The 27,607-nt window shown below is 45.4% G+C and overlaps 1 protein-coding gene across 1 annotated transcript in view; it reads right to left on the minus strand.

The window, feature by feature from the left end:
- PTK2B (protein tyrosine kinase 2 beta) overlaps window positions 1-25,831 on the minus strand; it is a 47,749-nt gene extending 21,918 nt beyond the window's left edge. The window contains exons 1-19 of the mRNA XM_056853694.1: window positions 25,582-25,831; window positions 23,560-23,738; window positions 21,007-21,094; window positions 19,573-19,652; window positions 17,968-18,030; window positions 16,011-16,065; window positions 14,841-14,981; window positions 13,934-14,008; window positions 13,006-13,107; window positions 11,610-11,727; window positions 10,837-10,873; window positions 9,911-9,957; window positions 7,857-7,910; window positions 6,692-6,789; window positions 5,746-5,830; window positions 2,795-2,895; window positions 1,829-1,944; window positions 1,118-1,218; window positions 152-241 (exon numbers count right to left, since the gene is read on the minus strand). Of these exons, the coding sequence (XP_056709672.1) occupies window positions 152-241; window positions 1,118-1,218; window positions 1,829-1,944; window positions 2,795-2,895; window positions 5,746-5,830; window positions 6,692-6,789; window positions 7,857-7,910; window positions 9,911-9,957; window positions 10,837-10,873; window positions 11,610-11,727; window positions 13,006-13,107; window positions 13,934-14,008; window positions 14,841-14,981; window positions 16,011-16,065; window positions 17,968-18,030; window positions 19,573-19,652; window positions 21,007-21,094; window positions 23,560-23,738; window positions 25,582-25,800 (1,849 nt within the window). The 5' untranslated portion in view covers window positions 25,801-25,831. The remainder of the gene's footprint in view (window positions 1-151; window positions 242-1,117; window positions 1,219-1,828; window positions 1,945-2,794; window positions 2,896-5,745; window positions 5,831-6,691; window positions 6,790-7,856; window positions 7,911-9,910; window positions 9,958-10,836; window positions 10,874-11,609; window positions 11,728-13,005; window positions 13,108-13,933; window positions 14,009-14,840; window positions 14,982-16,010; window positions 16,066-17,967; window positions 18,031-19,572; window positions 19,653-21,006; window positions 21,095-23,559; window positions 23,739-25,581) is intronic.
- Window positions 25,832-27,607: the final 1,776 nt, after the last annotated feature.

A 27,607-nucleotide genomic window follows, 5' to 3' on the forward strand; every position in this document is an offset into this window, starting at 1 on the left:
CGTGGGGGCCTGTTCCTCAGCTGAGTCTAAACATGACCCAGCCCCTCAGATATGTGCTTGGGTTCTCCTGCCTTTGCTGCTGGCCAATTTTCCTTCAAGAACTGGGTGTGAATGAGAGGAAAGGGAAAATGCCACCCGAGTTTCCACTCACCAAACATCCACACGTCACTGGCAGAGGTGAAGCGGCGGAAGTTGATCGACTCAGGTGCCATCCACTTGATGGGCAGGCGAGTCACCGAAGCTGGGTTGCGGGGGGAGAAGAGATCACAGTGCGTCAACCAAGAGTCTTCTGTGCCATCCCCATGAGATTTTTCATTTCTGGCTCTATTAAATCACTTTGCAACAGCCCTCTTCCCCATTTCCACTTCTAGGTTGCATAAATCTTTCCCCAGAATTATGCGGACTAAATCCATGAACCTGCTTTATATTGAGTCAGACTATTGGCCCAACTAACCCAACTACCTACAGCACTTCAAGGACTTCTGCAGAGATTTTTCTCAGCCTTCGGACTTCCTTGAATGTGGAGGTGGCAAAGAGACCAAACCTGGGCAAAGAGACCAAACGCATTGGGCCATCCACGAATAAGCAAATGCAAGTGAGAGCCAGTGTAATGTAAACAGTTAGAATGCTGGACTAGTCTTTGGGAGACTCAGGTTCAAATTCCTGCGCACCATGAAGCTCACTTGGTGATCTTGGGCCAGTTACTTTCTTTCAACTGAATCCACCTGCCAATGTTTTGTACTGGGAAAACAGAGACCGGGAGAACCATATACACCACCCTGAGATCCTTGGAGGAAGGGTGGGATTTAAAAAATGTACTAAATAATCCCATAAATATAATTTTACATTTCTAAATCAGGTTGCAAAATATAATATACCTAAGCTGTAGAAAAGCATTATACATATACAAAAAATGATTCTACTGAATCAAACCATCTAGCTTAGTAGAGTGTTCTCTGACTGGCAGTGGCTCTCCAGTCTCACAGAAGGAAGTTGCTCCTACACTATCTGCCTGGGATCCTGTGAATTTAAGATTTCAGGGAATGAGCCAGGGACTTTCTATATATATTATGTTCAAATATAGTTCTGTCCCCCACCTTACTGGGCCCTTTCTTACCTTTGTAATACTCATCATCCTCAATGTATCGTGAGAGGCCAAAATCTCCCAACTTGACACATTCGTGGGAAGCTACCAGGACGTTCCTGACAGCAATATCCCTGCAGATAACAAATTGAGATGGTCATGTCTTCCCTTGGGGAGTTGGCTAGCACTGGGACAAGAGACATGAGCGGGGATGCGAGTGGCAGTAAGGGTACCCGAGTATGATCACCCACTGCCAGTATCACCACCCATCCAAGTTGAGGTTCTAGATTTATATCATCACACAGGCTGCCTTTGTGCTCCAGTGGCGCTACACCCATTTTGTTCACCCTCAGTGTGTAATGCTGGAGATTGGGGCTAGTGCCGGGGCCTTAGATGCTCTTGTGGGTTGAGGTCCATTTTTCCACTGCTCTTTTAGTACACAGTGCTGGAAAAACAAGTCACCCTGCCCTCTGATCCAACACTCAAACATCAGCCTTGCAACATTGCAACTGTCTTGGTTTCCCAAGCACTGTCAACATATTTCCTGGTACCCCCAAGTATGTTTACGTCACAAGATGCAGGGTCTCTAAAGGATATAGCTCTTGTGGGTTTCTGTATAACTCTAGGAGCACCATAATGGTGGAGAGGTGTTTATGGGGGATCTTTTTTGCACCTGTTCGGAAACATGGAAAGGTGCCTCCATGAACTACCCCATAGAGTCCCACTATGTCTGAGTCATTGTACCTATGCACACAGTTGATAGCCTCTAGGTATGCCATGGCCTTGCCAACCTGCAAGGTATACAGGATGAGGGTGAGGACTTTCAGAGAAGCCTTGTTCTGCTCGAGGTAGTGTCCCAGCTGCGGTGGGGAGAGGAAAGCTCAAGTCAGGGATGGCTTAGACTCCAAATTCTTCTCCCTGCCAAACCTCACATCCAAGGACGCTCCCTCCCCTCTGTTCTCCTCTGAGATACCAAAAAGACGACCAATTATTTGAAAAATCCAGTAATGAAATTAGGACAACCTGCACAAGCCAGGGATAAAAGGCATCCGATTTACTGACCCCCCCTTAATATTATAGTTTTGTTTTTTTAAAGAGCAATTTGTTTTCTACAGGGAACCATGGGAATCATAGTTCTGGGGATTGGGGGGGGGGATCAGTAACAAGATTGCCAGCACTCTCGTTAAACTGCAATTCCAAAGATTCTTCGGGAGAAAGCCACAACACTTCAACAGCTACGAAACTCAATATCAGCAGCAGCTCAGTCCAATGCAGCTTCCCTACTCTAAGCCCATTGACTTTGGTGGATTTCTACCAGAGTAACTCTGCATATGATTGCACTGTTAACTGGATTTAGCACCCAGTTAACTGGATTGAGGAAAATTACTCAAATGTTCTGTGCGGAAATCTGCCATTTTAAAAAAGACAAAAGACTACAGCAGGAAGGGAGGCATTTGGATGCACACATGGGCCTCTTGCCCTACATACTGCCAAACAGATTGTTGCCCCTGTCAGATTTAACAGCACAGATCCCCTGTTATGCAAGGGGAGAAAACAGGTACCTGATTCTGTTCAGGCATCCCATTTCCCCCCCCCCCTTGCCTAACAGGTGTTTTCACCGAGCTCCTCCAGGCAATATCCGACCCGGCTTCCATCCCCATTCTAGCAAATTCCATCACCTGTGCGCATGATGAAACGTGTGTACCTCACCTCTCCATAAGGATACAGCTCCATCACAATCCATGTTGGATCATCTTCTGTGATCCCAATGAGTTTCACAATGTGGGGGTGGTCCATCTTCTTCATCAGCACTGAGAAAACATATTGAATTTCAGAAGGTTGCCCTTTCCTGAGCAAACCTAGCCTGTAAGGTTTGTACCCCGTGCCCCCTGCCCTGTTCTTATGGGCATGCAAACACCCACACGCTTCCATTGCATTTCTTTAAGCTAGGGATGCTTTCCTCATCTGACTCGCTCCCTGGATTTTGGAGTTCCAAATTACCAGGTCTTGTTTCTTAAGAGCATTAGGAATCTTCCATTATTACATTTTTAAATCTCAGTTTTTAACAGTATACAGGATATGCTGCTGTTTTCATTTCCTTCAGTCCATCTGTGTCTTTCCCACTCCTCTCCATTACTGATGGGCTCATTCCTATTGTAAAAACACTGTCAAAAAAGCAATCTTAGTGTGCTTGTACACATGACTCTGCGTGTGTGTTGAGTGCTGCCAGGTTGCTTTATGATTTATGGCGACCCTATTAATTAATGACCTCCAAACATCCTATTGAGACTGGGATTGAGATTGAGACTGGTAAGGGCAGCCATGAAGGAGCTATAAAAGATTCTGAAGTGTAAGGATGTGTCACTGGCAACCAAGATCAAGTTAATAAAAGGCAAATTCCATGCTGGCCATAATTAGACAAGGAATAGAGAATAAAACTGCTGATATCCTACTGCCCTTGTAAAAATCTATGGTGAGACCACAATTGGAATACTGTGTACAGTTCTGGTCACCACACCTAAAAAAGGATATTACAGAGCTTGAGAAGGTGCAGAAAAGAGAAACCAAAATGATTAGGGGACTAGAGCAACTGTCCTATGGGGAGCGGTTAGGACACTTAGGGCTGTTTAGCTTGGAAAGAAGGCAGCTGAGGGGAGACATGATAGAGGTCTATAAAATTATGCATGGTTTGGAGAGAGTGGACAGGGAGAAGTTTTTCTCCCTCTCCCATAATACTAGAACACGGGGTCATCTGCTAAAGCTGGAGGGTGAGAGATTCAAAACAGATATAAGGAAGTATTTTTTCACACAAAACTATAGTTAAATTGTGGAACTCCCTGCCCCAGGATGTGGTGATAGCTGCCAGCTTGGAGGGCTTTAAGAGGGGAGTGGACATATTCATGGAGGAGAGGGGTATTCATGGCTATTAGTTAGAATGGATACTAGTCATGCTGCATACCTATTCTCTCTAGTATCAGAGGAGCATGCCTATTATTTTGGGTGCGGTGGAACACAGGCAGGATGCTGTTGCTGCAGTTGTCTTGTTTGTGGCTTCCTGGAGGCACCTGTTTGGCCACTGTGTGAACAGACTGCTGGACTTGATGGGCCTTGGTCTGATCCAGCAGGGCCTTTCTTATGTTCTTAATTCATGCCATCATATTCCCTATTACTATGTATGGGTGTGAAAGCTGGACAGTGAAGAAAGCTGATAGGAAGAAAGTAGATTCCTTTGAAATGTGGTGCTGGAGGAGAGTGTTACGGATACCGCGGACTGCCAAAAAAACAAATCAGTGGGTTATATATCAAATCAAGCCTGAACTGACCCTAGAAGCTAAAATGACTAAAATGAGGCTATCGTATTTTGGCCACATTATGAGAAGAGAAGAGTCACTGGAAAGGACAGTCATGCTAGGAAAAACTGAAGGCAGCAGGAAAAGAGGAAGACCCAACAAAAGATGGATTGACTCAATAAAGGAAGCCACAGCCCTCAATTTGCAAGATCTGAGCAAGGCTGTCAAAGATAGGACATTTTGGAGGACTTTGATTCATAGGGTTGCCATGAGTCGGAAGCGACTTGACAGCATTTAACACACACACAAACATCCTATTGTTAACAGCCTTGCTCAGGTCATGCAAACTGAGTGCCGTGGCTTCCTTGATAGAGTCAATCCATCATGTTGGATCTTCCTCTTTTCCTGCTGCCTTCAACATGACTAGATATTCTTTTTGTGTGGTGTATGCTTTTTTGCATTTTTTTAATCCATCTTGATATGATCATGTGTAGGATAGCCTCAAGATGCACATATGCACTCTTGCACAATGGTGCAGGAGCGCATGTGAATATCTTGACGCTACCCTACACATGATCACGTCAAGATTGCTTTTTTCTTTTGCATTCTTCCATCAGTTCACACAAGCACCTTATTAATGCAGGAAGAGAAAGAATATGCAAATGAACTGAAAGAACAGAAAAGTGTGGCAACATTGCACATGTTGAGTTTCCAGAGTTAATTTTAGAAATTCTCCTAGCTAGAGCAGAATTAGGGGAGGAGTGAAATGCAGCACAGAGCTAATTTCTGGGGGTGGGGGGAGGAAGAGAACGAGGAAAAACTGCACATTCCTGATTCATACTTTATACTTTCCAGGTTTTCTCAGATGCAAGTAAAGGACATGCTTGCATAACACCTGTAGTGTACAGCCAGGGGTCATTGTCCAAGGGTTCCTCCTTATTAATTATATTTATTATTATACATTGACAAAGCCTCTATTCCGTCTGCTATATGCTGTATTCATTTCTCTGCAATACAAAGTCTTCCACATTCTTTTGGCTAGATATCCTTTAGAAAAGCAATTGTCAACAATGATTTGGATCCTATTCTGTTTTTCCACTTGCAGAAAATGGGAGGATGTTTTCAGATTATTTGCAAACCCCTATTAAATTCCCTATGTTGTTCATGGGGATCCACTTGTCCCCTTGGGACACAGGTGGGGGTGGGGGCAAAGCAAGCTGTTGCAAAAGGTGGGAGACTGGAGACTTCCCCTTCATCTAGTGTAACTAGATGAAGGGCATTCTACAGCATCTCACTTGGGCATCTTGTTTGGGCTGCAGATGCGACAGGGTGCTATTGTTTCATCCCAGTTTCAGAAGGGCACCTACGTACTAGCTTCACTCATGAACTTCTCCTTATTTTCTGCGGTGCAGTCCTTTTTGCAGGTCTTCACAGCCACGCCCATCCGCTCCCCATTCTGAAACAAGAAGCAGACCCAAGGAGATGAGGTCAACTGATGTTGAGCAGAAGGGGCTGCACATTTTGCTGGTCTCTGTTAAAATTCAGCCTTATTTTGGAGAATGCTTGGAGATGAGGAATCCTTTGTTCGGCCAGTGCTGCACAGTCTCATTTTCAGGTGCAGAGGAACAGGATCAAACCAAAGTTTTGTCTAGGCCAGCCAGCCACCCCATTGCCAACAGCAACCAACCACAGGCTTCCACAACACCCACAAAATTCCCCACTTTTGAAGCTCGTCTTCAGAGGTATATCTCCTCTGAATTTGGAGAACCCCTTTAGCTATCATGGCTGACAGCCACTGATAAATCTTGTCTTCCCTGAATCTCTTCAGTCCCCAGAACCCATCACCAATTTTTGTGGCAGCACGTTCCAGAAGCTTATTGAGTGCTGCGTGAAGAAGTACTTCCTTTCTTCTGATCCATCAATTTTATTGAGCAACCTTGGGCTCTGGTGTTTGGAGAGGAGGAGAACAATCTCTCTCTAACCACTTGCTCTGCATCGGGCATCGCTTCCAAAACTCTACTGAAGCTGCCTCCCCCTGCCTTAGTTGTCTTTTTTTTTCCTGAGCAGCTAAAAGCTCCAATCTTACAGCCTTTCCTCCTAGGGCTCCAAAACACTAATCATTTCGGTTGGCCTCTTAGCCCCCTCCCACCAAATAAGGGGGACAAGAAGATAGAGGGTCTAGACTTAAAGGCTGTTTACTTGTTATTCTTCCTTGTTAGACCTAGAGGATGAATCACAGCCTCCCTCTGCAATGTCCACCCCTCCCCCCATAACAGGACCATTTTTTGATACTGGGTGCCATCTGCTCCGAACTCACCTCATTAGTGTAAATGCCTTCGTAGACCTCTCCAAAGAAGCCCTCTCCCAGGATCCGGCCCAGATGCACATCTTCCCGAGAGATCACGTACTGCGTTGCTGTGCAAGAAAAGAAACCATCGGGGCCACTATTGCAACTGAGGTGTTTGGGGCCTCCTTCTGAGCCCACAAATAGATTCTGCATTTTTTTCTGCTCAAGCTTTATATCATAGAATCATAGAGTTGGAAGGAACCACCAGGGTCATCTAGTCCAACCCCCTGCCCAATGCAGGAAATTCACAACTACATCCCCCTGTTTGTGCCAGTCCCAATTTTTGAGAAAGCCTGGGAACATTATTGGCTTGCTTAGAACCATTGATGGCCTCATGGGGAAGAGCCAATGAAGTAAGTTGCTGCAAATGGCTCTTTAAGCCACTTCCCACTATGTATCTCAGTCTTTTGTTGAAGGCTGGCTCATCCACCTTCCTCCTTGAATAATGTGCGGTTTGCTGGTCACCTTTAGGGGCCAAGCAGGTTTGGGGGCTTTCCTTCAGAAGGGCCTGGAAGGGGACCTCGTCTTCCCTGCTTCAGATGATTTCAAGCAGCACTGTTATATACTCTACATAGCTGGTTATACCGCACCTAATGAAGGCAGGAATAATGCGAGTTGCTACAGTATTGGTAGGGCTAACTGGTCAACATCATGAGACATTTCAGGATCTGATGGGCAGATAAGCCATGCATAATCAAAAGGAAGCCCTGAAGCAGACGGCAGGGGTGACTGTGGTGAAATGTCCCTGCATAAAAGGCCTAGGTTAACCCATATGCAGATGTCTTGTGCTCATTTCAGGTGCAGGTATGATTTAAAGTACCTTTTCAAACCAGCAATTAGCTCTTAGTGGGGAGGGAAGGCAGGTTCAGGTGTTTGGGGCTGTATTTTTCCCCACCCAGCTTGGGTGGGACTTTTAAATCCCTGAAGAGGCAGCAGGGGACGGTGTTTGATAACACCATCCCAAAACCAGAAATCTCCCCCATTCTTCAAAGAAGCAGCTTCAGGCTTGCAAGTAGCCTTTAAAAAAACAAAAAAAAAACCTTGGACTATCCTAATAGTGGCTCTCTGGCATCACATCTGTTTATACTGATAACACAGGGGTGCAGGGTTATATTAAAAAGGGAACTGCACCTACCTCCAGATTTGGGCCGGGATGCTTCATCTGGAATCTCAGCATAAATATCTGAATCTAGGGGGGAAGAGCGCCATTTCAACTGCCTTTCACTAACCAAAAACACTCCAAGCAGCACTTTCAACATCTTGTCTCATATTAAGCATCTTTTATGATACTGCAGGTTACGTTGCTCCCCAGCTTTCCACTCCAAATACATACGCTGGTATCCCTCACTAATGAGAAACAGAGCTTAATCTGCATCCGGATTGCTCTTTCTTGCAACTCAAGACCATGCTAGCCAATGGAATAATTTAATCAACTGGGAAGTTTTGAGTAATTTAATCAACTGGGAAGTTTTAATATTTACTGTGGCTATTCTAACTGGAGGGCCATAGGGCCCAAGGAATGTGATGTGGCAGGTCAAGGGGCCCTTCCTCACCCTTCCAAACTGATTACTGTTCTCCTGATACAGATGTTTCTCATCTATGTACCGCTTTTGGATTGGTAACTGGGAATGCATGCAGTTGGGGTCAGTGGGCTGAAAGTGGCCACAGGACTGCCAGTTGCTAACCCTTGTCACCTTGCAAATCCAAACCAGGGTACTTGTGATTCCTCTTCTTCTCGGAGTGCTTCTTGTCTTTCTAGTCTTATATAAACTTGGGGGCGGGGGGAAAGGAGTCTAGCACAGTTGCCCAATGCTTTCTGCAAGATGAGCAAGGATAGTAGAAATGGACCACTATAAAAACTTCCTATGCTAGAGGGGAGACTTGCTCTTTGCAAAACCATTTTGAAGAAGAAGAAGAAGAGTTGGTTTTTATATGCCAACTTTCTCTACCACTTAAGCAAGAATCAAACTGGTTTACAATCACCTTCCCTTCCCCACAACAGACACCCTATGAGGTAGGTGGGGCTGAGAGAGTGTGAGCAGCCCAAGGTCACCCAGCTAGCTTCATATATAGGAGTGGGGAAACAAATCCAGTTCACCAGATTAGCCTCCACCACTCATGTGGAGGAGTGGGGAAGCAAACCCAGTTCTCCAGATCAGAGTCCACCGCTCCAAACCACTGCTCTTAACCACTACACCATGCTGGCCTTTGGCTATGGAGCCATGACTTCTCCAGCAAAGCAAGAGCTTTGCTTTCACACAGCCCTGGCTCATTTATTTATTTCTCTAGTGCCATCAATGTGTCCCACAGATTGCCTTATGAAAGACTGGTCCATGCCCTAGGAAAGTGACAATGAGGAGCCTCTCTGTTCCTTTTCGTTCAGAGAGCGTCACACTCTGTAGGGTTCACATTTGCCTCTCTAGTGGGGTGGATGCAACTGAATTTCAAGAAGTCTTCCTCCAACAGAAGAGCCATTTAAATTGGAGGAAGGCTCCTTAGGCTGGAGGAAGACTCCAAATTTTGGTCAGTGGAGCGGTAGGACGGGGGTAGGATCTGCCCCCTTGCCTGCTTGTCAGCATGCAACTCCCAAAGCCTGATTCTGAAACACCCATTGGCCGCATACTTATATGGAGTCATGATCACTGGTCCATGGTGCTCAGTATTGTCTCCTCTGACTAGCAGCAGCTGTCCAGGATCTTAGGTAGAGAAATATCCTTCCCAGTCCCTACCACCATTAACTAGAGATGCTGGGGACTGAATCTGAGGCCTTCTGTGTACAGTGCAGGAGTTCTTCTGCTGAGCTACAGATCCCTCCCGAAGGGGCTGCAAAGACTGATACCATTGACACTCACTCTGTGGGACTAACATCTAACAAAGACAAGGATTTGTTTTTCCCAGGGAGTTGAAGAGGGTACATACAGTCATTTTTCTGTGCTGTTATTTTGCTGGGCAAACAGGGTTTGCAGGATTTTAAAGCCCTTAAAAAAAAAACACCTATTTGACCATAGATGTTATAATGAGACATCAGAAATGTGTACACACAAGCAAAAATTGCTCTGTATCCTATCTACAATCTCCTAGTCTGGCTACTGAGACAGACAGAAGTTCTCTGCAATTTGGAATTCATTTCAAGTACCATCTACCTTGATTCCATCAACCAGATAGCAGAAGGGGAGACCCCCAACTCACCTCCACTAATGCTCTCTGTCAGCATTTGTCTTCTCTCCTCTATATGCCTGAGGGCAGAAAGAGAAACAGGAATACATATATGGATTTGCCCATCTCCTTCCCTATCCTCTAATTCCAATCTCTACCAAAAAAAAAAAACAACAGCTGATGATCTCCCTTCTGTGGACAGACTGATGCAAAACAAGGGAATCTTTCTCCACTTTCTATAGGCATATGTGTTTCTCCAGAGGCTTTCCCTATAGGAGAATGCGGAGGCAGACAGTTTGAGCAAGTCTGGGGATATGTAAGAGCATAAGAACTCTCCCACTGGAGGAGACCAAAGATTAGCTCAGTATCCTGTTTCCACCAGTGGCCAGCCAGATGCCTCCAGGAAGTTCAAATAAGGCCTGAAGGTACACATGAACACATGAAACTGCCTTATATTGAATCAGACCCTTGGTCCATCAAAGTCAGTATTGTCTACTCAGACCAGCAGCGGCTCTCCGGGGTCTCAGGTAGAAGAATTTGACATCACCTTCTTGCCTAGTCCCTTTAACTGGAGATGCCACGATTGAACCTGGGACCTTCTGTGTGCCAAGCAGATGCTCTACAAACTGAGCCACAGCCCCTCCCCTAACAGCTATCCCCTCTGGTTTGCCTCCAGCAGCTGGACCTCAGAAGATGAATACTTTGGAACCTAGAAGTTCCACATGGTTACTGTGCCTTACAAGACTAGAGAGGCCACGGTTGTCTTTGACAGTGAATGATGCCCATTTTTCTACTAATAATATTTCCAGGGAATCAAAGCACTGATTCTTAGCTAAATTCGTCCAGGAATGTGATTTGGTGGCCAGGTGGGGGATTGTCTTCCTACTTCCCTGCCTATGGACTCTTCTCTGGCTATGGGCAAACAAAGAATGGATCTGGGCTATACCCATTTGACTTACTGTATGGGGACTTGGGGCAAGCTGATCCTCTTGTTCTCTGTGGAGGCGGAAGAAAAAGTATGTCAGGAGAGCACTTAAAGTTCACTGTCATTCTCAGGAGGCTTCTGCAGTTGTAGCACATTCAGTCTCATTCTGCTGGTGACGGGATGCCCTGTCTATATTCTGCCTAACTTTCACTCCCTTCCCCTTGCTGCTTGGGCTGAACAGTAGACCCCCCCACGCAAGGATGTCAGTGGAAACCCACCCACCCCCCGGCACTGCTACAAATGAAACATTACCAAATGAAATTGCTGTCCTAGATAGCTGCCTACCACTACCTAAAATCAAAACAACTGCACAAGAATTCAACATTTTGGCCAAATTGGAAATATGTGAATTTTATTATTTCCCCCCTAATCTCAATTTTATAATTTAATGTGGGAAAGCCTTTGCTATTCCTTAAACCGTATTAATTAATTTTTGGAAACAGTATTCTGTATTGCCAACATTTGATACTTGACAACTTGTTTTTCTAAAATTCCTTAAGTCAATGGCATCCATTTACTGGGCCCGTCGTAAAAAATATATACAGATCTAGAGCATATAAACATGAAGTTTGGCATGCAGGCTGGAAATAGAAGAACTGCCATCCCAAATTTCTTCTAACTGGCTGACACTCAGAAGTCTCCCCTTCCCTTTTCCTGCTTGTTTCTGTTGCATTTTTTTCTGCCTTGTTAGCTTCTTTGGGGGGTGGGTGGGATATAAATAAACAAATGCTGAAGGATGCTCACCACTGTTGGGTCGGATGATGAGGGAGCCGTCCTCCAAGCCCCCCTGCAACCTGCAGTAGCCGTCTATCAAGTCGGCCATGTTCTCTGCCTCAGCGAGGGAGTACGTCTTGATCGTCAGGGACTGCCGGACAGCAAAAGAACGGAGTGTGTGATTTTTCAGAATGAAGAGAGCACGCAGATTATGTTCCCAAGTTCAGATCTGTTCAAACTGTCCCTGTGGAACATGAGCAGCACACCTGGCATCTATTATCCCCCCCCCCCAGTTCAAACTGGTGCTTGATAAGATCCTCCCCTCACCCCCCCTTTGTGGCCATGGCCTGCAGGGTCAAGCCTAGAAAGACATCATCCAAAGCAAACATGTTGCTTATCCCTGTCAGTAGGGTTGCCAACCCCCAGGTGGTGGCTGAAGATCTCCCGCTATCACTACTGATCTCCAGGAGACAGAGATCAGTTCCCCTGGAGAAAATGGCTGCTTTGGCAATTGGACTCTATGGCATTGAAGTCCCTTCCCTCTCCAAACCCCACCCTGTTTATTTTTAATCTGTTCTAAAGGCTTTTATTGGTTCTGACATACGTGTGTGTGTGTTAAGTGCCGTCAAGTCGCTTCCGACTCATGGCGACCCTATGAATGGAAGTCCTCCAAAATGTCCTATCCTTGACAGCCCTGCTCAGCTCTTGCAAACTGAAGGCTGTGGCTTCCTTTATTGAGTCAAACCAATCTGACATATAGCTGAAGTTTTACAAACAGCAGTTTTACCTGTTGGCTGCTGTTTTGATGATTTTTGTAAAGCGGTCGCTGCTGTACTATTCTGTTGATTTTTTAAAATTGTTTTTATACGTCCTTACCTTATAACTGTCAGTTAATCTGGATATTATAACAGAAAGGTGGGATTTCAACATTAGCAATAACAAGGGTTGCAATCTTTCACTGGCTCATTTAATTATGAGTACGTTACTTAACTAAATCTTCAACTGAAAAGTCCATCAAGGGAGATTTTTTAAAATGGTAAGGCTTTGAGTGAAGAGCATACCTGTTTCGTCTTTGTCAGGAAATGGAAAAGAAAATATGGATGGTTTCCACAGCTCTTTTACTAGAGAGACTGTAGATTGAGTTTCTCAGTTTTCAATCTGGGGCCTTTTGCATGCAAAACATGAATTCTGCTAATGAACTACTACAGCCTTTTGCTTTAATTAACCAATTAGTTAATTGGATAAAAAGTGGGTGATGAGTCATCTGTTTTTTCCCAATTGGCTGATCATTGCAGGGGGGAAACTCACGCCCCCCCCTCCCGTTATTGCTATGTGTATCCCTTACCCTTCCAAATAAGGAATAAGAAGCACCAGACCGTATCTTGGATAGAGTCCGACCTCTGTCTTGTAAGCAGTATTTCCATCTTACCTGGGGGTTCCCAGTAAGCCCGAGCTGCAGCAGGGCTCTGCTTTCCTCCGCAGGTGAACACTTTATGGATTTGATCTGTTTGAACTCAGCCAGGCATGTGGGCTGCAAGGGATCAACAGTGATGAAAGAAAGTTCCATGAAGTGATCAACTTGCTGTTTCCTATAGGGCTTTGGGAATGCTGCACAACACATGACTGTCAGTGTCCTGATTGAGAGCACCTATTTTTGAAATGCTAGTCATTTATTTATTAATTTAAAATATTTATTTGCCCCCTTTCTTCCTACGGAGCTTGAAGTGGTTTACAATATTAATAAAATTAAAACCATAAAACATTAACAATTAAAACCATAAAACTAAAATTTAAATTTACACTCTACTGCCCCTTGGCAAGCCTCCCACAAATAATCTACATTATCACATGTTAATCCTGCCCTTCCTCCAAGGAGCTCAGGGTAACACCCATAGTTCTCCCTTTCCAATTTTATCCGTACAAGACTGACTCACCCAAACGTATACAATAAACTTCATGACAGTAGGAATCTGAACCCAGGTTTCCCCAGTCCTATCACATTTCTGATTAGATCTCTGATGCTATTTGACTGCATTGTGTTACACCCTGCAATCTGTTTCGCCTGACCTGGATAGGCCAGGCTAGCCCAATCTTGCCAGATCATGGAAGCTAAGGAGGGTCGGCCCTAGTTAGTATTTGGATGGGAGACCAACGAAATACCAGGATCCCTACACAGAGGCAGGCAATGGCAAACCACCTCTGAATGTCTCTTGCCTTGAAAACCCTACGGGGTCACCACAAGTCGGCTTCAACTTGATGGCAAAGAAAAAAAATCTGTCTTAAGTCTCTGTGAGAACGGCAGACAATAAAGTAAATAAATAAATAATGTTCTTTAGGAATGTATCCGAACGGCATACCTTGGCTTCTTTACTGGTCAGCTGCCGGATGCCCTTAGGCCCGATCACCAGATCTACTGTAATGTTCCATCCTTGCTGAAAAGGGAAAAGAGAGAAAGCCATCAGAGAGGCAGACATCAGGCCCAGGGCAGGGATCCACAACATGATGACAATGAGCTTCATGGCACCCACTGATGGGTCTCCTAGTGCACACTTGCTTCTTTTGCAAAGCTCCTCTTCTTCCCCAAAGCAAACAGCCACTCCTGGAGCAGGAGGTGTCTTCAGAAGAATCCAGGAGGCATCACCTTTGTGTCTGCAGGGACAGCCCAGACAGAAGCAGCTGTCTCCATCATAGCAGGCTTGGTTTGCAACCTCCCAACATTTTCTGTAGGAGCCCCGTGGTGCAGAGTGTTAAGCTGCAGTACTGCAGTCAAAAGCTCTGCTCACGACCTGAGTTCGATCCCGATGGAAGTCGGTTTCAGATAGCCGGCTCAAGGTTGACTCAGCCTTCCATCCTTCCGAGGTCGGTAAAGGGAAGGTAAAGGTAAAGGGAAGATGACTGGGGAAGGCACTGGCAAACCACCCCGCAAACAAAGTCTGCCTTGGAAACGTCGGGATGTGACGTCACCCCATGGGTCAGGAATGACCCGGTGCTTGCACAGGGGACCTTTACCTTTTTAACATTTTCTGATTGGCCATAGCACCTCATGGTAGCCATTCTATGGTGGCATCTGCAAGATCAGGAATGCCAGGCTGAGGATGTTGCCCACTTAAGGGATTGTTATGACCACCCAGAAGAGGTGAGGATCATTGAGCTTGGCAGTGGTTTATGAGATCTAAACCTGCACCTTGAATCATGCCAGGGAGGCTAGAAGAGCCAGTGCAGACTCCCCAGCATTGGTACCCAGCTAGGCTGCCCGATACTCACAATTAGCTCGCAACGGTATGTTTCCTGGTCAATGTTGGCGAAAGTGGAGAGGGTCCCGAGGAACTTCATAATGCACTCTTCCTCCCGCAGAAGCGCGTACTGCTGGAATGTCTGCTGAATCATCTTGCGGAATTGCTTAGGCTGCAAAAAGACAACAGGGAGGGTGAAGAAAAATAGCGAACTAGTAACCCCCACTTCATATAGGTGGTCTGAAGATACTCCCCCAGGTTGTGTACAGATGTATGTAATTTCAGCACAACTGCGAAAGAATGAACAAAGGAAATGCAACACAGACTCTGCTTGGATGAGACTGCCAACTCCATTGGGAAATTCCTGAAGGTTTGGGGAGGGATCTCAGCAGGGTATAATACCATAGAGGCCACCCTCCAAAGCACCCATTTTCTCTGGGGCACTAATATCTGTAGCCTGGAGGTCAACTGTGATGCCAGGAGATATCCAGTCCCCAACTGGAGCTTGGCAACCCTACGCTTGAGGGAAGATTCTTCTCCACCGTCTCCTTTTCAAAGAGAAACCAGATGTGCACAGCACTAATTGGCCAGCGCAGCAAAAGAAACGTATGCTTGTCTGCTGATTCCAGTTGTGGGCAATGAAAGGTCACCGTCATCGCTACTGAGAATGCACCCAGTGGCATTTAGTTACAAAAGCTGGCAGGTGTGAGTTTCTGTCCCCACAGGGGCCCTGGTGAGTCAATTATAAAGCAAGTTCCTTCCGAGCCAGATATCTTTCAGTACTGACTGGCTGTCGGGGCCCCGCTGGATCAGACTGGCTCAGCATCAGACCTAGTTCAGTATCCTATTCCCCACAGGTGCCAATCAAATGCATTCAGCAAGTCTAGAAACAGGCTTCAGAGGCCAAGGCCTCCTCATGTTGTCTTCCCCACCCCACCCCACCCCACACCCACAGCACATGTTCAGATGTACCCTACCTCTGACCTTGAAGGTATCATGGGGAATAGCCACTGATGGGTTTATTTCCTGTCAATTTGTCTAATCCCTTATTAAAAGTGCTCTAAAACCCACGAAAAGTCAAACACTACTCAGAGTCCTAGGAACACCATGGACAAAGGGATTTCCTAAAGGCTAATAGGCTCCATATGGTTTTTCCCCCCCCTATATAATATATACACAGCAGTGCAAAGAAATCCCTCACCTTCAAGTTCTCCTGCATCTGCCTTGGGAAGAAGAGATCTAGCCCTACTTCCTTCCTGAAAGAGAAAGCAGATTGACAGAGGTCCAGTTCACACGTGACATACACCTCACTCAAATTTTGCATAGTAAATGACCAGCAGATGAAAGTTTGAACTGAAAAGTAGTGTATCTAAAGTGATATGAAGCAAAATGAAAAGTGTTCATTTGTGAACATCTGAACCTCCATCATCCTGAGTCAATCTCCATCAGTCCACCATGGTTTACTCTGACTAGCGGAGTTGCTGGTCTGAGCCAGAAATGTGTCTCTCTTAGCCTTGCTACCTGAGAGTCTTTTAAATGGAGATGCCAATATATAAATATGATGGTATGAAATCCTAAATCGGATTCCTGGTGCACCTCCCTCCATTCAATAGAACCAACTACACAGTCCGAGGCCAATTTGAATCATAATCTTCCCACTGCCTCCACCATATTGCCCAATGAAAGTCCTTCCTGATTCCACCTTTTCTTTAATTTACCAAAGGGAAAGAGTGGGCAGGGAGGACTTTTGGCAGGCACTAAAGAAGGGCTGTCATTAGGACCCGGGTGCTGTCACAAGCATATGAGGAAGCACAACAGAGATGCTAGGAATCATGGGAAATGTAGCCCCCTTGGTTCCATGGCAGGAAAGGAGGGAGAAGGGATTATTTTGCAGTTAAAATCAGGAAACACCCCCCACACTCCTTAGATATCAACTGGGCCAAAAACACATTTGATGAAAGAAAAATGGAGGCCCCCATCATGCCTAATTTGACCTTTAGTGTATAAAGGGTGACAGGAGAGGGGGGGTGACAAGTAATGGGTTGAATCCCTTGCTCGATCTCTGCTGATGAAAGGGATTCCTGTTGATGGAACAGGGCTTCCTTGACCATCTTCTCCCACTGTAGCCCAAACTGATCCCCAAACTGTTGATTCTGGGGGACAGGGGGTCTCCAGGAACAGCATAAGGGGGCAGTGGAGGGGGGGGGAATAAATGAAAAATCAGTGAAAATTCCCACCCATTCCATTAGCAAAAATGCTCCACAGGAGCCAATTTATTTATTTAGTGCATATAATCTGTATTAAAATTATTTACCCTTGCTATGTTCTATAATGAAGCCTGTTTGCTATCATGCATGTTCCCAAGTGGAAATCAAGGCTGACAAACACTCATTTGCAAAGGCAGCATCCATAACAAGTCCAGGACCAATGCGGGATTTGAATGCAGCCCACCCAGATTTAAGCGGACTCTATCATCCAATGGAAACTAGCTGTGAAGAGCCATAAGAGTAGGGAGGAATTGAGTGACTAGCTGCTCTGAAAGATGAAGTGGTTTTTTAGAAGGTGAGCAAGAAAGCAAGTGTGTATATTTACTGGAATCAAATTTTGAAAAACTGCAATTTAGGGAAACCCAGGTTCATGTGAGAGTCTTAAATTCATGTGAACACATGAAGCTACCTTCTACTGAAGCAGACCATTGGTCCACCAAGGCCAGTACTATCTACTTAGACTGGCAGTGGCTTTCCAGGGTCTCAGGTGGAGGTCCTTCCCATTATCCAGTCCCTCAGCTGGAGATGCTAGGGACTGAACCTGGGACCTTCTATTTGCCAAGAAGATACTCTACCACTGAGTGATGGCCCCATGAAGCTCACTGGGTGACCTTTGGCCAGTCATCCTCTCCCTGCATAACCTGCCCCACTGGGTTGCTGTGAAGACGAAACGGAGGATGGGAGAACTATGTTTGCTGCCCTGAGCTCTTTGGAAGAAGATCAAATCCATATCAAATCCATTCATTCACACATTCTAGAAGTCACTGCATGTCAGACACATCCAGGTTAGAGAAGTCTCTCGCATGCTCCCTTCCCAAGATGTGATAAAAGATGGCCCAATAAGAAAAGAAATTGGATGGCAAACAAATATAAGAACATTATTCTACATACTCTAGGAATTCGAAGTTGGACTTCTTGTCTAGGGCGTTGTGAGGCATGTCCTTGTAGAACCTCCTATGAAAAAAACATAAGACATATTGTTATAAAATTGATGCCTTTGAATAGGTTTCTCACTATAGGTTAGTGGCTAGAGAAACCTAGGCTAACCGTTAGCCTAAAGAGACACACAGTGGGAGGCAGAGCCTAGGATGAAAATATTTGAGTTTGGAGGCAAACAGGAAGAGAAGCAAAGAGACAGAGCAGCGCCTTGGTTTAAAAGGAACCCAAATTGTTTTAATTAATTAATTAATTAAACTTTGGGGGCAGGATGTTTTTTCTCTCTGGCCATCTCTTTGCCTCTGTGGCTCCGCTCTGGATATTTGTAAGTGAAATCAACATTACAAAAAACACATCTGAAGGCTTCGGTGTCCTCTCCTCAAAAGGGGACCAATTCCGGTAGTCCAGCTCCCGGAAAGCTTAATGCTTGAAGTGAGAGGACATACAAGACAAAGCATAGCTCAAGCAGGGGAGGAGTCGACCACATTCTGCAGGAATAAAACACCAGGAGCCATAAGCTGTTCAAGGTCCTTTTCCGAGCTTAGTGCCTCCTGCAACAATCACTGTACAATCTGTCATGTTAAATGCAAACAGCCCCCCAGATTAAACGGGAATTTGTGGCTAGAATATTTTGCATAACTTTCCTCTTGGAAACAACAGATATCAATTGGATGATGATTCAAACGCTCATGAACCTGTGTTTCACTGCGTCAAGATCACTGGTCTATCAAAGTAAGTTTTGTCTGCTTGGACTGGCAGTGGCTGTCCAGGATATCTCAGACAGAGATAATTCCCATCCCTTGATCGCTTTTTTGGATTGGACCTGGGATCTTCTATGTACAATGCAGGGGATCTACCACTGAACCACGACCCCACCAAACACAGACACTCCCCACTGTCCTCTATGGAACACACATTCATATCTCTGTCCAAATGCAGAGAAAATCCTTTGTTTTGAATGGAATGTCTGTCGAAACGCATGTTCAGACCCCTGGTCTCATTCGTAACTCCCCTCTCCCCAACTTGTTCAAGAGTCAGTACGCTTAACTACAGATCAGACCACCAACAGAAAGTAAATCAGATAAAAATCAGACAGGAAGTGGGCCGTGGTTCATCGGCTGCAGTAGCAGATCTAGAATTGCCTCACTGGATTATGGCGGCCCTGCAATTTATTTATTTAGAACATATTTATGCCGCCTCTCCAAGAACCTGCCCAAAGCATCTTACAAAATAAAAAAAGCAAAACATTAAAAAACATTAAATAAATTCCAGCATTAAAAAAACCTTCAGTCCAGCATAAAAACATAAGATCATAAAAACAGACCAAGGCTGGTTCCAGACTCAAATACTCGTGCTCCTTCAGATTGGATTGTTTTGTGGCTCCCTTAACAGCTTCTGGCTTTACCCAGACCCTGCTTCTTGCCCATAATGGATTTTACCAGTTTTTTCATTCCTATTTCAGTTTTGTGCTCCAGCTTGAGTGGAGGTTTATTATGCAAGAGCCCATGCAGTTGCTTTCTGACATCTTTGTGCAACCAGGCACACACAGCGAGTACACACCTGAGCTCCAGGCAGCCTAGCTGAAGGGCCATCCCCTCGCTCACTTTGCTAGCGTAACGCTGCATGTATTCGCTCCGGAGCTGAAAGGTCAAAAGCAAAGAGAAAAATACATAAATAAATAGATAGATAAACAGATAAATAAAAGAGATGGATCTCTTTCTGGTATTCCCCTGCTGTAACATGGAGAAGAGAGAGGTTGGAGGAGGAGGAGGAGGAGGAGAGTTGGTTTTTATACCCCACTTTTCTCTTTCTTTAAGGAGTCTCAAAGCGGTTTACAATCATCTTCCCTTTCTCTCCCCACAACAGACACCTTGTGAGGTAGATGAGGCCATTCTCTTTCTCAGTCTAATCCACCACTGTGTGTGTGTGTAAAGTGCCGTCAAGTCGCAGCTGACTCATGGCGACCCCTTATGGGGTTTTCATGGCAAGAGACTAACAGAGGTGGTTTGCCAGTGCCTTCCTCTGCACAGCAACCCTGGACTTCCTTGGTGGTCTCCCATCCAAATACTAACCAGGGCTGACCCTGCTTAGCTTCCAAGATCTGACGAGATCAGGCTAGCCTGGGCCATCCAGGTCAGGGCAATCTGCCACTAGGGTTAGGAAATTCCTGGAGGTTTGGGGGTGGAGCCTTTGGGAGGCAAGGTTTGGGGAGGGAAAGGACCTCAGCAGGATGTAATGCCATAGAGGCCACTTTCCAAAGCTACTATTTTCTCCAGGGAAACTGACCTGTGTAGTCTGGAGGTCAGTTGTAATTCCATGAGCTCTCCAGGTGCCACCTGGAAGATGGCAACCGTATCTGCCACACAGGATAAAATGGGGGAGGGTGGAACCCTATGTAACACTCTGAGCTCTTTGAAGACAGGGTGCTACGTAATGGAAAGAACGATGGGTTGGATCCTGCAAGTTTTTTCCACTGATGAAAGAGGGAGGAGGAGCCCTTTTTGAACACAGACAAAGAAATGCCAGGAACTGTGGAACTCATGTGGACAAAAGCACACAGGGGAGAGAATAAGGCAAGATCAAGCAGAAACACTGGTCGGATCCAACTCTATATCTGTACATCTGAAGCAACAGAGCCTCGGATGTTGATTTTGACGTTAAGCACCCAGTTTGGTCTTTTCTCAAAGCCCCCCCAACTGCATGTTGTCATAGTTACAAAGAAACAAAGAGATGTATTTTCCAAGTTTGGAGGTAGCTGGAAGAGTAGCAGTGGCATTAAAGTGGGGTGGGGGAAGCAGTCAGATAAGGCCCAAGAGGCACAAGCCAAGGAAACCTCACTGAAATGAACGGGAGCTGCTGTGCATGCAGAAGAAAGGTTGACTCCTAAGTGGACATGAAAGAGGGCAAAGAACTCGAAAAGCCAATGGTGCTCCATCTGGTTGGGATGAATCTGAAGGCAGTAGAGGGGGTAACTATCAACACAGAGGCCCCAACCTGCTGGTAGAAGTACAAAAGCGTTGTCCGGTCCTCTTGGAAGCGCTCTATGTAGTCTTCAGGGAGGTAGCGGATCTGGAGGTCATACCTGAAAAGAACACAAACAGTTATTTAGGGTAACTTTATGGATACAGAAGAAGACTAGGGGGACATAGAGCTTGAACATCCAGTCAAAATGGAAAGCCACTGTAGGCCACAGATTGCTGTGGTGAAGGGTGCCACCATCCTAGGTCAGCATATCTATGGTAAAGAGCCCTGTGTAATTTGCTTTAGGAGTCAGAGTGGAAAACAAGTTCAACGTTAGGCTGGAACTGCCAATAAAGATGGCAAGGAGGTGTGATTCTTTTTCTGTCAGCGTAATACCCACACTGAACTGGAACACGGGTATTTAGTAAGTCATTTGGTGGGAGAAAGTAAGACCTGGATACTGTGGTCTAAAAAAGTAAATTTTACCACTACCTTGAAATTCTCTGTAATGTAAATTCCATACAAAGAAAAGCCAGATTCTGCCACTTGTATATATTATACACTTGTGCCTAATCCCTCTTATTTGCATCATTTATTCTGAATTTTTATCTGCTGCAAATTTATTTCATTTTATCTGTTACTTTTGAGTAGAGGTTCTTTTTTCCGTCAAATCACTGTAAAATAAATGATTGATTGATTATTTCATTTTACTACTCTGAGACAAAGACACAGAAGTCTGTAGGCCACTGAAGTCTAACCCCCAACAATTGGAAATTGTATTCAGCCATCTCTCTGACTCAGGCAGGCATTGGTCATACACTTTGTGGCCATGAAGGCTAGAAACGTGGACTTTTTCAGAATAAAAGATACAGTTCTTAAAAGAGGAATTCTGCACCAAATACTACATTATCTGCTCTTCTTTGGTGTTCCTGCCAAATCCCAGCATATGCACAGGCTTAGAGAAGCCCGCAAACTCTACCTGACCTCCATGTAGGGTTGCCAGGTTCCTCTTCACCACCGGCGGGAGGTTTTAGTGGCGGAGCCTGATGGGGGTGGGGTTTGGGGAGGGGAGGGACTTCAATGCCATAGAGTCCAATTGCCAAAGCGGCCATTTTTCTCCAGGTGAACTGATCTCTATCGGCTGGAGATCAGTTGTAATAGCAGGAGATTAGCAACCCTACCTCCACGGGCTTCTTGTCGGTTTTGCAGGGTGCTCTCCAACATTTAAAATAATTGGTTCTTGTGGGTTATCCGGACTGTGTAACTGTGGTCTTGGTATTTTCTTTCCTGACGTTTCGCCAGCAGGAGTAACACTGAAGGACAGTGTCTCTCAGCGTCAAGTGTGTAGGAAGAGTAATATATAGTCAGAAAGGGGTTGGGTTGAGCTGAATTATTGTCCTGCAAAAAGTATCCAAGGTAATGTGCTAATCATTGTCCTGTAAGTATCAAGATAATGTGCTAATCATTGTCCTGTAAGTATCAAGATAATGTGCTAATGGGGGTGTGGTATGTTAATATGGAACCATTGTATCCTGAAGTGATCTGATAATGTGTGCAATCCAAAGCTAATCTGCATGGCTATTGTTGACTGTAGTCTTTGTTAGTCTGGAGGTTTTCAGGACAGGAAGCCAAGCATTATTCATTCTTAAACTCTCTTCTTTTCTGTTAAAGTTGTGCTGATGTTTATGAATTTCAATGGCTTCTCTGTGCAATCTGACAAAATAGTTGGTAGAACTGTCCAGTCTTTCAGTGTTTTGGAATAAGACCCTGTGTCCTGTTTGTGTCAGTCCATGTTCAGCCACTGCTGATTTCTCAGGTTGGCCAAGTCTGCAGTATCTTTCATGCTCTTTTATCCTTGTTTGTATGCTGCGTTTTGTGGTCCCGATGTAAACTTGTCCACAGCTGCAAGGTATACGATATACTCCTGCAGAGGTGATTGCACAGAGAAGCCATTGAAATTCATAAACATCAGCACAACTTTAACAGAAAAGAAGAGAGTTTAAGAATGAATAATGCTTGGCTTCCTGTCCTGAAAACCTCCAGACTAACAAAGACTACAGTCAACAATAGCCATGCAGATTAGCTTTGGATTGCACACATTATCAGATCACTTCAGGATACAATGGTTCCATATTAACATACCACACCCTCATTAGCACATTATCTTGATACTTACAGGACAACGATTAGCACATTACCTTGGATACTTTTTGCAGGACAATGACTCAACTCAACCCAACCCCTTTCTGACTATATATTACTCTTCCTACACACTTGACGCTGAGAGACACTGTCCTTCAGTGTTACTTCTCTGAAGATGCCTGCCACAGCTGCTGGCGAAACGTCAGGAAAGAAAATACCAAGACCACGGTTACACAGCCCAGATAACCCACAAGAACCAATGAACTCTGACCGTGAAAGCCTTCGACAATATTTAAAATAATAATCATTACTTAGCAGTTATTTATCATGTTTAGCATCAGTTGTTGAAATAGCTTCGCATGCAGTAATTCTTACAATGACTCTGTAAGCTAGACCAGTAAAACATAGTTCCCTTTCTGCACATGGGGGTTGGAGGCTCCATACCTCCACTCGGCCTCAATGTGCAAGCATTCGTACTTGTCCTGGACTTCACCGACCGTCAGGTCTGGGTGGAGCCAATGGATCTCATCGGATTTCACATGTTTCAGGCGTAATCCATAGCACTCGGCCAGCTGGATGTCCGGACCGATCCTCCCGCTCAGCAGGATCGATTGGATCACGTCCTGCAAAACATAATTGCGAAGGAACGCTGATGAATCAAGGACGGGGGCTGAGTGGAAGAAAACAACAAAGATCTGGAAGAAAAGCCTCGTGAAATTTGAAGATGGGACTCTGGAGAGAACACACAACAAGCTCAATAAGACAATGCTTTCAAGAATTCCTTTTTCTTGATACTAGTTTGGGGTTGATACATACACGGGCTTTATAATTAAAATTAAATATAACACACATATGCTCTGAGAGTGTTGTGCCATGTGCCATTTTTGGCAAGATGTTTCCAGATGCTTTCCTGTGGCACTGGGCACCAACAGTGTATTCTCATTTTATGCCAGCCATCTTGAGTGTTCTTTCAAAGTCCTACAGCCAAGTTATGAAATCCCCAAACTTCTCTACATGCACAAAAAAATTGTAACTGGATTACAGATAGGTGTAGCAGCTTGGGAATTTGAATTCAGGTCTCCCAGGTTCTACTCCAGTCCTTTAATCATTATGAGCGTGTATTGTGCTGTCAAGTTGGCGACCCTATGAATCAAAGTCCTCCAAAATGTCCTATCTTTGACAGCCTTGCTCAGATCTTGCAAATTGAAGGCTGTGGCTTCCTTTATAGAGTCAATCCATCTCTTGTTGGGTCTTCCTCTTTTCCTGCTGCCCTCAACTTTTCCTAGCATGACTGTCTTTTCCAGTGACTCTTGTCTTCTCATAATGTGACCAACATACGATAGCCTCAGTTTAGTCATTTTAGCTTCTAGGGTCAGTTCAGGCTTGATTTGATCTACAACCCATAGATTTGTTGTTTTGGCAGTCCACAGGATCCCACATTTCAAAGGAATCTACTTTCTTCCTATCTGCTTTCTTCAATGTCCAGCTTTCATACCCATACATAGTAATAGGGAATACAATGGAATGAATTAATCTGATCTTGGTTGCCAGTGACACATCTTTACACTTCAGAATCTTTTCTAGCTCCTTCATGGCTGCCCTTCCCATTCTCAATCTCCTTCTGATTTCTTGGCTGCAGTCTCCCTTTTGGTTGATGATGGAGCCAAAGAATAGAAAGTCTTGAACAATTTCATTATAGGAATTCTGAGCTTCCCTGTCTCTGCATGCTGTGGTCCTAATTCCAACCAGGCCTGTGTGCACCTGGGAACTGAGTTCTCAGCACAGAATTCGCAACTCATGTGTAACTGAAAAGTCCAGAGTAAACCTGGGGAGAACCCAAGGAATATGCCTTGAGTGCTAACTTGATTTTTTCTGGATATTGCATGGTATGTTAAAAAGAGAAAATGTAATACATAAGTGGTTTTTTTAATACTTGCTTTTTTAAAGGGCTATGCAGCATTCTTTGCATTTGTTACATTCTTAAAGGCTATTTTAAATCCCACCAAATATGAACTTATGAACATATGCCTTATACTCAATCAGACCTTTGGTCCATCAAAGTCAGTATTGTCTACTCAGACCGACAGCAGCTCTCCAGGGTCTCAGGCAGAGGTCTTTCACATCACCTACTTGCCTAGTCCCTTTAACTGGAGATGCTGGGGTTTGAACCTGGGACCTTCTGCAGGCAAAGCAGATGCTCTACCACTGAGTCACTGAGCTAGTTCTGTGTAGAACTAGCATGCAACCTATATATGAAATGTATGGTGCTCTCAGGGAAGTGGATAAACCGTTTTGCTGTGTGTGTGGGGAGCTCATACAGGATCTAGGGTTATGTGGTGTATACCGCCACACTCTCATGGTACTGGAGTAGAACCTGGGAGAGCTAGAGGTAAATCCACACTTGGCCATGAAGCACATGGAATGACCCTGGACCAATCGCTCTCTCTCTCAGCCTGCTTCACTCACCCGGATCGCAGTGGTGACGGTGCATTTCACTAGCTTGAAGTTCTTGCCCATGTTGAAGCTGTTGCTATGGAAGCAAACCTTGAGGATCCTCACTTCGTCTTTGTCGATGTCGATGGGCACAGCCACCATGGTGGACTCAGAGGGCCCTGCCAGGCTGAAGCAGCTGCGGAGCGAATTTGCCCTCAGCCGGCTCAGGGCCTCTGGCAGTCCGGACATCATGGTGAAAAATGGGGTCCTACAGCTACAGCATCACTTCTGGGAAGAGGAGGAGAGGAGAGGAGAGGAGAGGAGAGGAGAGGAGAGGAGAGGAGAGGAGAGGAGAGGAGAGGAGAGGAGAGGAGAGGAGAGGAGAGGAGAGAACAAGTGGCAAATTAAGAGCTGCCAACAAGGCACAATTCCCAAGAAACACTAGCTTAAAAAATAAAATTCATATTCTTTGCCAAGATCACTCAAAGTTAGGGTTGCCACCTCCGGGTTGGGAAATACCTGGATATTTTTGAGGCGGAGCCTGAGGAGGGTGGGGCTTGGGGAGGGGAGGTACTTCAATGCCATAGAGTCCAATTGCCAAAGCAACTATTTTCTCCAGGTGAACTGATCTCTATCGGCTGGAGATCAGTTGTAATAGCAGGAGATCTTCAGCTAGTACCTGGAGGTTGGCAACCCTATTAATAATGGATTAATGGGCCTTGTTAACCAACTCTTGGAAGCAAAGCCAGGTTGGCCCAGGTTGATACATGACTGGGAGTCCACCAAGGAAGTCCAGGGTCACTACACAGAGGCAGGCAATTTCATGCAATTGCACTAAGTCAGCCTCTCATGGAGAAAGAAACATAATGAAATTTCCCATCAGTGTCTCTGTATGTGAATTTCCCATCAGTGTCTCTGTATGTGGTGGGGAAAGCTGCATCTGTTGAATTTCTGCCTATTGAGCAGCTCATAAAAGCAGAGGAGCCGTACCTGGAAAAGGGGTCACCGCTGTTAATGTTCATTGCCTTTTTTTGGACACGTGAGTTTTGAGTGCTGCTCTGGCTACAAGCGGGCACTAGGAGGTGACAGAGCTGTGCATATCAGGCCAGCGCGTTCCACCCTATAGCGGAGACATTTGATCTGGAGAGAGTGTGATTCTCACACGTACAGGCGCTTCCTGAGAGAGACGGTCTTGGCTGGCTCCTCCAACCTGCTGCCTTGCCACAGCTCGATGCCAATTTCAACTCTCCATCTGGTGGTACCCAGGCTCCGTGCTTCTGCTCCCTGTTTGTCAGGCCTCTGAGCTGAAGCATGAAGAGGAGATGGAGCATCTCCCCTTCCGCATCTTGGCTTCGAGGGGGGTGGGGAGGTTCTTTCCTGCCTTCAAATTGCTCTAGGGAAAGGAAAGAAGTATATAGCATGCTAACTATGGGGTAAGTTTAGGTCTGGGCAGGGTTCCTTTAATAGTACTCAGAAATGAGAATTTCAGCAACGTCAGCTTCTCTCCTTTGAATGCCACAGCAGAGAGAGAAAAGCTGTGCCTGCTAAGACTTTGTGGCTTGGTCCCATCTATGTTGGAAGTGAAGGACTTTGCGCTGTCTCTTAACCTCAGACTCCAGAGGGGGACAAGATTAGTGAGTCAGAGAGATAGAGGGGACAAGACACTGGGGCATCCTTTCTCTGCTGCTCTAGCCTATCCGTTTGATATGTAGATTGCTACTCTTAGGGAAACTTCCTTCCTTCCTGTTTCTTCTCCACCTCCTCACACACACCAGCACTCACCCCTCCTCCTTGAGGAGCTCAGAGCAGCACGTGTGAGATTCTGTGTTGTCACAGAAAGCCCTGGGAGAGAGCAACTTGCTCTAGATCTCCCAGTGATCTTCTCTGAAATATGAAGCAGCTGTATGCTGAGCCAGGCTACTGGTCCGCTCAGCTCAGTCTTGGCTACTCTGAGTGGCTGCAGCTCTTGGGCAAAGAGAGGTCTTTCCCAGCAACTGCTACTTGAGATCCTTAACGTCAAAGACTGAGCCTTGGAAATGGATTGAATTTAGGATTTCCC

The sequence above is a fragment of the Euleptes europaea genome, chromosome 7 (assembly GCF_029931775.1).
Source record: "Euleptes europaea isolate rEulEur1 chromosome 7, rEulEur1.hap1, whole genome shotgun sequence".
In the NCBI taxonomy this organism is placed as follows: Eukaryota; Metazoa; Chordata; class Lepidosauria; order Squamata; family Sphaerodactylidae; genus Euleptes; species Euleptes europaea.